Raw genomic sequence first — 14,716 nt, 5'->3', positions numbered from 1 at the left:
GATCCAGGAGGCAGAGATAGTTCTTGCAGATGACTTTAGCATGTCCCAGCATCAACTCGAAAGCACTTTGGAAACCTCTGAGATGAGAAGTTCAATTATAAAGGAAAACCCAAAAGAACAAAAAAGTTGCCTGATGGAAGACGCAATTCAAGAAGGGATAGTTCTTAGAGATGGGCTTTGTACTTCCCAGCAGCAACCAGAGAGCACTTAAGAGACTTCTGAGATCGAAACTTCAACGCCAAAAGAACGAGTAAGTTTGATAGACGCAGAAATTCAATCAGATCCAGAATCAATGGCCACAGGAGACGCGATTGAAGATACGAACACGCCTGACGATAGTCTGCTAGAAAACAGCTCTAGTTCAGAAGATGAAATGCAATTAGAAATAAAGAAACGGACCAAAGGCCAAAGAAAAAGAGAAGTCAACAAAAAACAAAGAATGAGTGGAGGGAAATACATTGGATTTAGGAAACCGAAGGGTCAAAACAATACTTTTCATGATACTCCACGAGAAAAAAGACGTCTAAAGCCTCGATGCAATTGCAAAGATCCCTCAAAACAGTGCCGAAAATTTACGGATGATGATAGAAAAAAATTTTTTTCCAAATTTTGGTCAGAGATGTCCTGGGAACAAAGAAAAGTGTTTGTAGCAACCACAGTAAAGGTATGTGACAGGAAAAGACCTGAAACAGAAAATTCAAGACGGTCCATAACATTGAAATACCATCTTATTTTAAGCAATGCTCACCTTCCAGTTTGTAAGTCAATGTATATCTTAATACTTTAAGCTTAGGAGAATGGTCTGCAAGATCTTGGGCTTTATCGGCAAATCATGGGATAGTAAAAGCACGTGATACCCAAGTGAAGCGTCTAGATATTTTTAAGGAAGATAGAGAATTTTTAGACACATTTTTAACTAAATTAAATAAATTACCATCCCATTACTGTAGGAAGGATACAGACAGGCTTTATCTAGAGCGAAATTTTCAGGCTTGGAACGATTTGTATAAAGTTTACCAACAGGAATGTCAGACGGAAAATCGTAAAGCTCTTTTTTTAAGCTATTAAGGCAGGTTGCTACATCAATGAAGATTGCTATTTTTTCTCCTCGAAAGGATCAGTGCGATCTTTGTTTTACGTTTAAAAATGGAAACGTATCTGATAAGCACATAGATGCGAAAAATAGGGCCAGGGCTGAGAAAGAAAAATATAAAGCAGATGCACTATTGGAAAGATGTAACGTTATTACAATGCATGTGCAAGCTGTTAAGCTATCGCCTCAGATTGCAGCGAGTACACTGTATTACAAAACTAAATTGTGTTCTCACAATTTCACTATTTACAATTTGGCTACTAAAGAAGTAGTTTGCTATTGGTATAATGAAACTCAAGCAGATGGACAGGCCTCAACATACGCATATTTTTTGCTTGATTTTCTTAAAGAAAAATTTCTTAGTGGTGGTGACAAAAAACCTATTATAATATACTCTGATGGGTGTACTGCTCAGAATAGAAATGCGATTTTGGCCAATGCTTTATTATACCTGAGTGAAAAATATTATGATATCAAAATCACCCAAAAATTCCTTGAAAAGGGTCATACTCAAATGGAGTGTGACTCAGTGCATAGCGCAATAGAAAAGCGACTTACAAAGACGAAAAACAAAGAAATATACTTACCTAGTGATTATTTGAGAATTCAACATCATACGTGGCAAAAACGAAAGATTTCGATTTTTTTAGGGATTTTAGTAGAAAAGACCTAATGAAATATAGGTCGATAAAACCATCAAAAACTTCGCTTGTGACGGATATTCGAGCATTAGAGCATTATGGAGGTCTTATCAGATTTAAACTGGATTTTAACGATGAATTATTTCATGAGATCTTCAATCGTCCAAATAAAATCAAACATTTTAAGCTTATTGAATTTCCCGTCCTATATAAACAAAAAAATAAAATAACCAAAACGAAGTATGACCATCTTCAAGCAATAAAAAAATGTATACCTCAAGATTGTTGGCCATTGGCCATCTGCCTTTTGATGCAAAATGATTATCTTGTTGTATCGACAATATTTTAACGAATTTTCTATTTTCTGTGATTACAGTTTTTATTTAACAATAGAATATTTTTGGTTTTATTTAGAATTGAAGTTTATTTTATTTAATATTATTCTGTGTATTTTGTAACCATAAAATTTGTTTTAGTTGCTATTATTTACCGGTTTTTCAATAAACAATGTTATGGATTAATGAATTTCGTGTTACTGTTCTTTGTGCATTACCTCGTAAGCAACACTTTTAAAAATGCAATACCTTGTAACCGACATAAATGTATCTGTAAATAAAAATTAATTAAAATTTGTATCCTATTATATTTTCGTATTAATTTGAAATTTAACTTAAAAGCAAAAACGCGGAGAATTTTTTTTTCTGTATTTTAATTGATTTTTCTTCTCTCCTGTAAAATTCTTACTTTAAGGGTTACGAGGTCCTGCCGTCCAGCCCTCGATATATCATATCCAAAATGTATAACCTAAAAATTTAAGATTACTTCAGAATTTAGATAATTGGAGATATTTACTAGAAAGGGATATTAATTATTTTGTAAATAACTTGGGACCATTTAGCTCAAATACTCTTAGGTTATAATGGTAATAAAGTGCTCAAAACTGAAACTCTACTTATTTGTCTGTAAAAAATTAAAACCTGGCTACTTTAATAAATCTGTAAATTTGGCCATCAGATTATCATATTTTAGTATGATCTTATTACTCTTATATCATTGTAGTTATAGGAGAACTGCTTGTAGTTAAACATTGGAAAGCTTTTTTTCTTTTATTCTCAAGTTTATTTTAAGAACTACAAAAAAAGATATGGTGTTAATTAAGTAACATTTTCTATACTTTAAATTATTAACAATATTAAAAATAAATAGTACACCATGATACTTAATAACCATATTGAATTCAGTCAGCATACTTTCATATGAGATCATGTAAGGAAAGGTATTGTGAGCTCTTAAGAATTTCCTTTGTACTTTTTCAATCATATCAATAAGTCTGTGGTGACCAAATAACTGAAGCATAGTCTAAATGGGTTATGCATTATATAACATTACAATTGATTTTATTTGTTTGAAGTTTTTAGTGGTTCTTACTACAAAACCAAGAAGTTTATATGCTCTATTAACAATGCTCTCATTGCGCTGAAGTTTAAAGTTTGACTCAATGACAAATCATCAATCATGTAATTAAACTTTGTATATATGACTTTTCATGTATTGATATTAAACCAATGGAATCTAGAGCACACTGTATGTATCTTATGTAGGTATAAGAATAGTCAACAAGATCCCTCACGCTCCAGGGCTATTATATAATTCGATATTCTGAATATTTTAAAATTTTATGCTAGTATATTGCTGCATTTAAAAAGCAAGATGCTACAAGCATTTCTTTTCAAAATTTTTGAAAGTAGTGTTTATAATCAAAGGAGCACATTATAAGCAAATATATTTCCCGCACTTGTTAACTCGCCCTATACATATAGTTTTATGCTATTCACAATTTTCTATTTATTTTTTATAACAGAAGAATATCTTGATTTTAACGATGACGATAACACACCCACCACAAACCAAGAGATGCAGACTAAAGAAATGAAAACCCAGAGAAGAAAAAGAAAAACCTCATTTATATGTGATAGTTGCCCAAAAGAATTTTCTTCTAGTACAAAGCTGATTAGTCACTGCAAAAAAACACACGGAATAACTGAGAACATAAGACCGTATTCTTGCGAAAGGTATCGCCATTTTAACTTTTTTTAATTTATTTATTTAAGAAAATATATGAACATTTTTAGATGCCCTCAGAGATTTTTGACCTCCTCCACCCTTTGGCAACACATAAAATACCACGAGGGCGTTAAATCGAACATGTGCTCCTACTGTGGCAAAGGCTTCATAACGAAAACCGACCTGACCAATCATGAAAAGAAACATTTAAATTTAAGGGAATACAAATGTGATTTGTGTAGCAAAACTTTTAATACTCATAAGAATATCAGGTAATATTTCATCTAATGTTCTAACTGTTTCTGTTCATTATTTTCGTTCGTTTCTAGAACCCATAAGCTTATAGTACACACCGACTCGTCAAACTGGAAATTCGTATGCGAAATTTGTTCGAAACCTTTTCCGATTAAATCTAACTATGACAGTCACATGCGGCGGCATACTGGTGATAAGAAATTCGAGTGTCATTTGTGTGACAAAAAGTTCGCGGCTAAATGCGACTTACAGAGGCACATTAAGAGTCATTCTGATGTGAGGGATTATAGATGTCCCCACTGTAAGAGGGAGTATAAAGATGAGAGGGTGCTAAAAGTGAGTAAATTTTTTCGATGATGAATTAATTGGTAAGATTGGTAAATATCATACTATTTTCATTTATAGCATTATTCATAATATATCTCTTCACTCACTAATTCAAACTGAATTTTCAACTTGAACTTTTTGAAAATTTTGTTTCAAAAGTTCAAAGTAAAGTATTTTACCAATAATTAAAATGTGATAAATAGAACCAGGGTTGTCACAATTACTTTTAAAAAGTAATTCAATTACTAGTTACTTAAAAATGTAATTGAATTAGTTTTATAGTAATTAAATTACTTTGAAGCTAATTAAATTATTAGTGTCAGAGTACTTAAATTTAACTCTTTGTCAGTGCCGGTTTAAGGTAGTTTGCCGCCCGGTGCTACAAAAATACAGCGCACCCCCCCCCCTCCCAACTCGTTCAAAAAAAAATTTTTTTTTTTTGAAAAAACTTTTATTTCAAAAAATGTTCAGACAAATTTTACAAAAAAACAAAATAAAAAATACATCAGGCCAACGCCAGTATACAAATAAAAATAAACGATTCTATAGCATAAACTCTCTTACAACTAAAACTCCCAAAAAAAACAAACTCAACTCTTAAGTTTTCTACAAAAAGTAAAACAGATTCTTTGGTTTTAAAGGAACGTAAAAAATAAATTACACATAAATATACTTATATAATAATGCATATAAATTACTTAAACGATTGTTTTCTTGCTTTTAGTGACGCAAATTTTTCGATTATAGAAGATGTATTAGAGTGATGTAGATATGTGTGATAGTAGATGTCTTTAGAGTAAAAAACGATCGTTCACCGCTTGCATTTGTGACCATTATAGAAAAAAAAATGCGTAAACAAATATTGATATTGGGAAATGTAGATATTAGTTTATTCTCATATAATGCATGAACTAAATCTAATGGAGTTTCTAATTTAATTTCTGATATAGAATTTAATAGTTTTATTAGATGAACACATTCTTGAGGAAAATATTCATCTAAATCGGAGCTGTATTTTTCCTTTAGTTTGGTTGCTACAGTGATAATATTTTCATCTTCTATTAATTTTATCTTAAAAAGAAATTCAAATGTATTTGAACATGTTTGATCTATTTCTGACCGACGAATAATTTCAGATTTTAGATTATCGATTCTTAAAAAAAAACACTGCGTGCGGATTTTATCTCTCTGGCTCAAATTTACGTCGGAACTTTTTTCTCCTAATTGCAATTTTCGTTTGATATTTCGCCTTTCAATATAATTTTCGTTTTCTGTTAACAACATTCCTAAGCTCTCATAATGGTCAAAGCGATCACGTAAGAAATCAAAAGTTCAAAAAGTTTTACACAAGTCCAAATTCTCTCTTTGTACAGTTTTATTAACATCGTTAACCCTTTGCAAAATATCCAACCAAAACGATAAGATTATCCCATTTGACAAGAAATTAAGTTTTTCGCATAACGAAGTTGCTTCGACTCTTACAATATTTTTCTCATTAACATCTGTTGCTATATTATTTAAACAAGTCTTTATTGAATTGTAACTACTTTGTAGCGCCTTTATGGCATCAAAGCGAGAAGACCAGCGAGTTGTATTGACCCTTTTTGGCATGAGCCATTTCTCAGAGCCTGATGAATCTCTTATTGTACTAGACAACAAGTTCCATCTATGTGTAGAAGCCGAAAAAAATGTATAAAAAGCTTGAACTAGCATAAAAAAAGATGTTGCTTCGAAGCAGCAATCCGCAGCATTTTGAACAACTAAATTGAGAGAATGTCCGGCACACGGAACATATATTGCTAACTCATTATGTGCCTTAATACACGCTTGCAATCCAGAAAATCGACCACTCATATTGCTTGCGTTGTCATATGACTGACCCCTGCAATTTTGAATGTCCAAATTAAATGTCTTTAGCATATCCATGACGCACTGCTCAAGCTTTTGTGCCTCATGCCCAATGTTATCATAGAATCCTATAAACCGTTCAAATGGAAGCCCTTTACTATTGCAATACCTTAAAATTATTGTTAGCTGATCCTGATGTGATATATCAGGTGTTGACTCCACACTGACTGAAAAATATTTATTCGCCTTAATTTGTTTAGCAATTTCCTCAATAACCCGATTCGCCATGATAGTGAGGACTTCATTACAGATATCGTTGAATAGGTATGACGTTTTACCCTTGCCCAAATTTGCCATTCGATTTATATGGTCTTTTAAAAACGGATCATATTCTGCTAATAGTTCCAATAAACCCAAATAATTCCCATTGCGCTTTTCACCAAAACGTTCATCAGTTCCTCTAAATGCCAATTTTCTAGAGGCCAAAAACTTAATCACGCTTATAATTCTTCTTAATACTTCGACCCAATAATCCTTTTTGCAACTTATTTGTTTTTCCAACTCATCGTTAATTTTTCCTCGCTTTAATTGGCGGCTTGTGTAAACATTTAAACTATCTAGATGACCAATGGAACGCTCGTGTTCGTCGAATCTCTCAATGCATTTATTCCACGAGGAAAATCCAGTTTTAAATTGGTTTTGTTTGTTACTAAATAAACAACAATATAAACAAAACACATTTCCAGTACTTTCTGAATAAATTGCCCAATCTCTTCGAACTACTTCACCGTTAACTAGCTTCTTATAAAAAATTTGCTTGGTAGCATACCTATTTTGGTCCCCATGTTTTCTTTTAGACATTGAAAAGTCAATTCTATCAAGAATTTGTTCGGTCCAGTTATCCAAAAGAATTTGCACAAAATTTTGACTATCCTTTCAAAGTGCCGGATCCTTAAATTCGGTCCAATCGTCTGTTTTTACATCTACAAATAAATACATTTCTATACCATTCAAATACAATTAAAATATTTACAAAGGATTTTGTCTTTAAGGTTTTTTTTAAACTGAAATTATGCGTAAAAGCAATATGCAATCACCAAAAATACTTACCTATAATACTATCACCAACTGTATTATTTTGCAAAAGACTTTCCTGTGGCTCCATCTCAAGACCGGTCTCTTGGGTATTCATCTCATTTGCAAGGCTAGTGCTCGTACTTGGTCCAGGTTGAGGTTCGCATATACTTCTGCTCTCGTCTACGTCTGTGTTACCCCGTGTAAAAAAACTTGTGAGTTTAAGAGTGTTTTCTAAAGCTTTCTTTTCCTTTTGTTGTTTTTCCAGTTTTCTTTTGCGCCAATACGAGCCAGATAACTTTCGTCCGTCCATTTCCTAGTTTTTTTTTAATATTAAGAAAAAAAACAACTAAAATCATAACTTACCGTATTTAATTGCCGTTTAATCTTTTAAAAATCCTTATCCGAATAATATCACCGATTAAACTAAACACCAAACTTACTGTAATTTTAAAGTAAACCTATAATTCTAAACTTTCTAACATCACCAATAATTTATACCGCCAATTCTTTTTATACTGCACCGCCAAATAATTGTTGTTTTGAAATAATTGGCGGCTAAATTTTATCGCTTGTCATAGGCAGTAATGCGGAGCTGTACAAGTAGGAAACTAGGGCTGGGCATTGGCGATTTTAATTACCGTTGGTGGCGGTGCTTTAACTCGTAATTTCGCATTCATATTCCACTTTACGATTTTAATAATAGATGTCTGTTAACAAATAAGGAGGTTGAGTTAATAAAATACCTACCTTTTATTTTTTACATTTTTTATAGGTCTGGGTTCTGCGAAGTATAGTAATCTCTGAAATAAGTTGTCGCTTTTTTCGATTGTGGTTTTAAAATTTAATTAATTTAATAATAAAAGGCGGGAGTAGCTAATTTTGTGGTAAACTTCTAAGATTTACCGCCCGGTGCTATAGCACCCAAAAGACCCCTGGTTAAACCGGCACTGCTCTTTGTATGTAAAACGTGTAATAAGCACTGCATTCGAATTTTTCCTAAATTTTATACAGGGTCAAAGAAAGGTATAAATTAAATTCTGTTTTTATGAAGTCTTGTTTTATTTAATTAGGTGCTTAAAATATATTTTATTTTGAGTTAAACAAACGTATAATATATTCTCAAACTCATTTCTCACATTTTGAAACACTTGGAATAGATATACATTCTGTAATAATCCGTTGCCGAAGATCATCGAAGTTCTCGTAACAGTTCTTAAATGACCTCATAGAAAAAATTCGAAAGGTGTTAGATCTGGTGAGCTCGCCGGCCATTTCATTGGACCTCTTCTTTAAAGCTTTTTTAAAAACTTTTGCGACAGTACTCATAAGACTAATAGGGCAATGGTGTGTGTGTGTGTGTAAGCAAATTTTGTGTGTTGGTTCTGATTTATATATTGGTATAATTACATGTCTCTTTAAAATGAGGTGGCACTATTGATGGAAATTGTAAGATTTCTATGAAAAATCCATATACACTAAAAAACAAAAAAGTTGTATAGCTCTTATCAAGTCGGAGTGTCACCAAGAGCACAACTCTAGAATTTACACATAAATTAACATTAAATTCGAATTTCGCGACACCCAAAAACCTCCATTACCAAATCTTGTGCTGATATGATGTTTCTTTTTGTATGAAATTAAAATTAAAAGTTTAACATCCGGTATCTCCATTATTATTAATTTTCGGACTAGACAAATCTGACCAAATTGTAAGATTTTCAACCAAAGTATATGCTGTTGCTCTATGTCCACTAAATTATGGGACATCCTGTATATGACGATCAAATCACAATATTAAAAATTTAGAAAAAATTGTAATGAGTGAGGCTATGCATCCAGTAGATAAAATAAACGTCCTGGTAATTAAGATGAGTTCCTGAAACTTGATCTTCGGGAACATACTTTAAAATTGGAAAGTACTTTTTCTAGATATTTTGATATGTTGAGAGTGGCAAGGCAATAACTTGATCAGCATATTACTTAAATAATGTATTTTTCATTAACTAAAATGCATTAATAAAATATCAATTGAATTTAAATAAACTTGACCTTTGTAAAAATTAATTAAATAAATGTTGATTTAAAAAAATACTCAGTTTTAAGTTCAACATTTGAATAATTTTACAGCACACATGTCAGGGATGTGTATATCAAACAATAAAGTATTTGTATTTAGGAAATCAAAACCCAGCTGATCATCCGAATATTAAAAGTAGTCAGCAAATATAAAATAGAAAATCATAGTATTGACTTAAACATTGAATGCGTATTAAAAAAAAAAGAATACAGAATTGTTACACAATATTTATATGTCCGTTATTTCGACAAAAGAGAACAAACTTTCGACTGGAGAAGGAGAAGGTAAACAGGTGTTAAACTTATAAATACTCATTTTCTGTACAGTTGTCATTAAGATATTGCAGTACCTACAGTTCGATTTTTTTCTTAAGGTTTCTAATGTCATCTTCAATCTGGGTGGTATCAGTTCACAAAACTCTTTCAAACCAGAATTAAGTATGTTTTCTTTTTTTTCCAAATTCTGGTGCTCTAATTTCATATCGTGAGCTTTTTTAAGTACGAATTTGGTAATAAGCTCAGTTAAATCCTCTTTCAAGAAAGATTGAAAGCAATTCGTGTCAGTAAGTTCTGTGAAGAATGAAACATTTGAAAATGACTTAAAAGTGACTTAAAATGCCTAATCACTTCTAGACATAATTATTTTACTAAAAGCTAGATACTCTTTCCAGGCAGTTAAAGGCAGTTTTCAACTCTATAAAGTCAATTTTTCCTCCCTGTGGAAGTGGAAGCCACTTTTGAAGTTTTTAGTGTCAAATTTTTCTTTCTCCAAAGCTATTGAATTAGTTTCAAGTTCTTTGATGCCTTAAATGAATAAAAATTATTAATTCAGCTGCCTGGAAGTGATTCAAAATTACTCTAAGGCTAAAATTAGATGCTACTTATAGGCAGTTGAAACCAGTTTTTAGCTCTTTTAAGTCAATTTTTTCTCCTTCAAGGTAATTAATTGAATCATTTTCAAATTTTTTTAAGCTTAACACACTTGAAAATAACTTTAAATACCTATAAGAAACTCAAAATTACTCTGGAAAAAATTAAATAAATTTTTCAGGGAGTTGACGCCATTTTCCAAGTATTTAAGGTCAATTTGTCTATTTTTAAAGCAGTTAAATCATTTTCAAAATTTTCAGTCCTAGAATGAATATAAATGATTCAAGAGTGACTCAATTGCCTGGAAGTGATTCAAAATGACTCTGACAAAAATTAGATTTTACTTCCAGGCAGTTGAAACTAGTTTTAAGCACTTTGAAGTCAATTTTTTTTCTCGTTGAAGGCAGTCAAATCAGTTTCAACTTTTTTCAGACCTAAAATTAAAAACAAAATATTCAAAAGAGACTTTAAGCACCTTCAACTGATTCAAAATTACTCTGGCAAATTACATAAACTTTTCAGGAAGTTGACGTCACTTTTCAAGTTTTAAAAGTCACGTTTTCTTATTTTAAAGCAGCTGAATCATTTTCGGCTTCTTTCAGGAGTAAAATTAATATAAATGATTTAAAAATCATTTAAAAAAAAACTCAACTACCTGGAAGTGATTCAAAATAACTCTTTCAAGAACTAGGTACTACCTTCAGGTTGTTAAAGTTTAGGGTTTTTTTAAGTCTCTGAAGTCAAATTTTCTTTCTTTCAGATTGTTAAACTAGTTTCAAGTTCTTTTGATTCAAAATGACTTTGGCAAGAATTCAATACCACTTACAGGCAGTTGAAGTCAGTTTTGAGCTTTCTGAGGTTAATTTCTTATCCTTACAGACAGTTGCACTAGTTTTAAATTCTTTTAAATCATCGAACGTTTGGAAAATACTCAAAAGTGACTTCAAATGCTTGTGAGTGATTCAGAAAAACTCAAAAAATCTCAGTTTAAATTGAGGTAATGTAAAGGAAGCAATTGTTGCCTTCTTTGATTCTGAGTAAACTAAACCACTGTATTAAGCCATCGTGCTTCAAGAATTGGACGAGCATTAATAATAGTAGTCGAGGCCATGCATTTAGTGTTTTTTGTATAGAAATCCCAGACACGGTAGTAAATATCCAAAATAGCTACTTTGGTCTCCTTGTAAGATATCCATAGCGTTTGCAAGTGGCTGCATTATTGCACAAGACTTCGTTAAATATTCCAATTCAGAATCTCTAAACATTTGGTGTTTATTTCTTAAAATGTGTCCCACTGAGTCATACATAAAGTTCCATATCCAACATTGTATATGGTAGTAGCGTTGTCATGTCTGGTTCTTAAATTGACATTCTTTTGAATTGCATTTTTTATGTCTAGAGTTGCTATTAAATTTAAGAAATGATCTGCGGAAATGTCCGAAAAATCAGTGTAATTTTTTTCTTAGGTAGCAGCAGGGGATCCAAACTTTTTGCCTTGAGAAAATTGGATCCATTATCTGATATTGTGGCCATCAACTTATTTTGCTTTAGATTAAATTGCAAGTGAATATCTTCTAACATTTCGGTTATTTTGTCGTATGTATGACTTCTAAAAAACCGATAACATGCAAGAACTGTAATGAGCTGTAACGCTAAAAAAGCTACGATGTTTTGTGGACCACACATCTGCGGTTGTGTATACATATTAAATTGAATCCAAGCACGTTTTCACAAGATCTACATTTTACGACAAATGTTTCTTGATTTTCTTTACCGCTGTTGTCCTATGCATGACATTAACACTTATTTCATCGAATAAGAAAACATTGGACACTCAGATTTCCAACGACATGCAATTACCACGGTATAAAAACATTTCTATGCATGGTCAATTTATTAGTAAAAAATAAAAATTTATTTTCTAAGCATATGTACATACATTATTTTACCATTAAATTTAAAGTACAATGCGTGAACAAAAACGAAAATAGTTTGTATAAAATAAATATAAATAGAGAAAAGTTATGATGAAGAAACGATTTTTTTTCTTAAGATTTTAACACTCTGTAACTTAAAAAGTTAAGAAGTTGAAGGCATAGCTTTATTTGAACTTTTCTTCTTAAAATTACCTAAATATTAATACCCTTAAGGATCAGCATCTTATTCTGTAACACTCTGTATTAGAACATCTATTGTTTGAATGTTTTTAAAGTTCTTCGTGAACATTCAAGAAATATATTTCTATCAGGGCACTCCTAATCATAACTCCGTATTATATAAAATAGTTTCAGTACTATTACAATATGTATATTTTTTGAAGCATGTGGCAGTTTATGTTGCTTTTAGTTTATTAAGGTTAGAAATTATTACTTAAATATAGTCATACATTTATGAATCTAAAGTTAAAAAAACGCGATTCTTGTTCATTCTACGTTATTATCAAAAAAAAATATATATTTAGAACTATTAGTAGTTTCTGTTATGTTTTCACAAATAATATTTAATTTAAATCAGTGTGGTAACGTAACATCCAAATTTATTACTTTTAAAAGCATGGTTTGCTAAAAAATTCAGTTGTCACTCCCTCTCTTTGATGTAAGAAATGGTTTTGTAAAGAGGTACTTAACGACAATTAGCTGAAGCTTAGGAAACACTCCTAACAAGAACTTTTATAACGAAAGCTCCTTAGTAGTTTAAAGAAACTTTATTATTTGAAGTAACCGTTCATTGTAATATATGTATTTCTTTCTAATTTTAGGTGCACATGGCCAAAATCCACTCGATAGGCCTGGACAAAGTGAAAATTCCGGAACGCACTCGAAAATACGCGTGCAACCTTTGCCCGAAGGCATATTTCGCGAAAAATAAACTCACTAGACATCTGTATGGACATTCCGGTGAAAAACCGTTTTCGTGCGATATCTGTGATAAAAAGTTTAAAGATAAGTGGTATGTGAAAACGCATTTGAAGAATTATCACAACATACTGGATACGGCGGTTAAAGACGAGGAAAATAACTTGGAAAATTCATTATGACATATTAGGACTAAATAAGAATATCTAATGATTGATACAGAGAACTTGCAAAATTATTTCATTAAAAACATTCAAAAATGATCATTCGCGTTTAAAAATGTCTTTAATAAATATCTTTTGTAGACAATAATAAAAAAAAGCATTTGTATTAATTTTTTTTTAAATATATCCCTAATATTGTCGTTAAATAATTCTACATTTTTCAGTGCAAATTTATTTTGTCGCTCAGTTTCCATGTTTAAGAAAAAAATTAGGGAGCTTAGGCCTCTTTCAGACGGTACGGCATTGAGCCGTTCGCCGTGTGCGACACGACGCCGTGAGAAGTAATAACCATTGTTGTTTATCGGCGATTTCATGTATATCCGACGCGGCCGCCGTTACCACGAGGTTCTTATATTATTTGTTAGGAAGATGGAGACTGAAATAGATGTTGAGTTGTTAATTACATTATTGTCCAATAGGCCAGTCCTTTGGGACAAGAGTTTAGAAGAATATAAATCTCGGACAGAGCAGCATGGAGGGAAGTAAGTATTTCAAGAATTAAATCGAAACTTCCAGAGTATGCAAACACAAGAAATGATTAAATACGGTAAGTAAGTTTTGCTTTATTTTTTCTCGAGGATTTTTTCGGAAAAAAATCCCCACTTTCATTGCATTTATTGGTTATTAAATTATAACCCTGTATATGAAATAATAAAACAAAATTATAGTTAAAATTTGAATACTTATGAACATGCGTAGATTACGCATTGTGTTTTTCCTTTGACAACAGTTAAAACAGTCCACTATTCTAAAAAATTACATAGGTATTATTTTTGACCAAATGCTCAATAATTAAAACGTATGAATTTCGTGTGGAATTATATTTTTTATTTTTTTTTTATATTGATTTACAGGTTTGTAGGAATATTTATATTTACTTAATTATTTATTCCACTGCCAATGAAGTGAACCTTCATTACTCGTAAAAAAGTCAGTAAAAAATTTACGAACATCATTCGCTGGCCTATTTCCACGTTCACCCTTAATATTAGGAATATCTGCAAGACCCGTTACTGTGAGTGTGTCTTCAAAATTATATCCGTCTCTTTTTCGCACAAAATTGGCAATTCCATGGAAACGTTAAGTGGCCTGTGAAAAATTCTCCATTTATTAGAGAGGATCCCAAAACCACATTCGACATATCTTCTAGCTCTACACAAGCGGTAGTTAAATATTCGTTTTTCTTGACTTAAAACTTTTCCAGAATAAGGACGCATGAGATGTTCATGAATTCCAAAACCTTCGTCTCCAATAAACACATAGGGGAGGTCTTGTTGAGCATTTGATGACAAAGGTTCTGGCTTGGGAAGGTGCAGCTCTTTATCGACCATTTTTTTCCAAAGTAGTGATTCTTCGAATATTGTTGAATCGCTGTCCTTTCCATAA

General features: G+C 31.6%; 1 protein-coding gene across 3 annotated transcripts in view; it reads left to right on the top strand.

Annotated features, from left to right (window-relative positions):
• Window positions 1-13,440, top strand: part of LOC126747791 (gastrula zinc finger protein XlCGF52.1-like) — a 28,916-nt gene extending 15,476 nt beyond the window's left edge. For all 3 annotated transcript variants that reach the window (XM_050456608.1, XM_050456599.1, XM_050456592.1), the window contains exons 4-7: window positions 3,596-3,806; window positions 3,867-4,070; window positions 4,128-4,389; window positions 13,010-13,440. In XM_050456608.1, the coding sequence (XP_050312565.1) occupies window positions 3,596-3,806; window positions 3,867-4,070; window positions 4,128-4,389; window positions 13,010-13,288 (956 nt within the window). In that variant the 3' untranslated portion in view covers window positions 13,289-13,440. The remainder of the gene's footprint in view (window positions 1-3,595; window positions 3,807-3,866; window positions 4,071-4,127; window positions 4,390-13,009) is intronic.
• The last annotated feature ends 1,276 nt before the right edge of the window (window positions 13,441-14,716 follow it).

This window comes from Anthonomus grandis, chromosome 2 (genome assembly GCF_022605725.1).
Source record: "Anthonomus grandis grandis chromosome 2, icAntGran1.3, whole genome shotgun sequence".
NCBI classification, from domain to species: domain Eukaryota; kingdom Metazoa; phylum Arthropoda; class Insecta; order Coleoptera; family Curculionidae; genus Anthonomus; species Anthonomus grandis.
The sequence above is the reverse complement of the archived record's forward strand: the minus strand, read 5'-3'. Positions and strand labels throughout refer to the sequence as shown.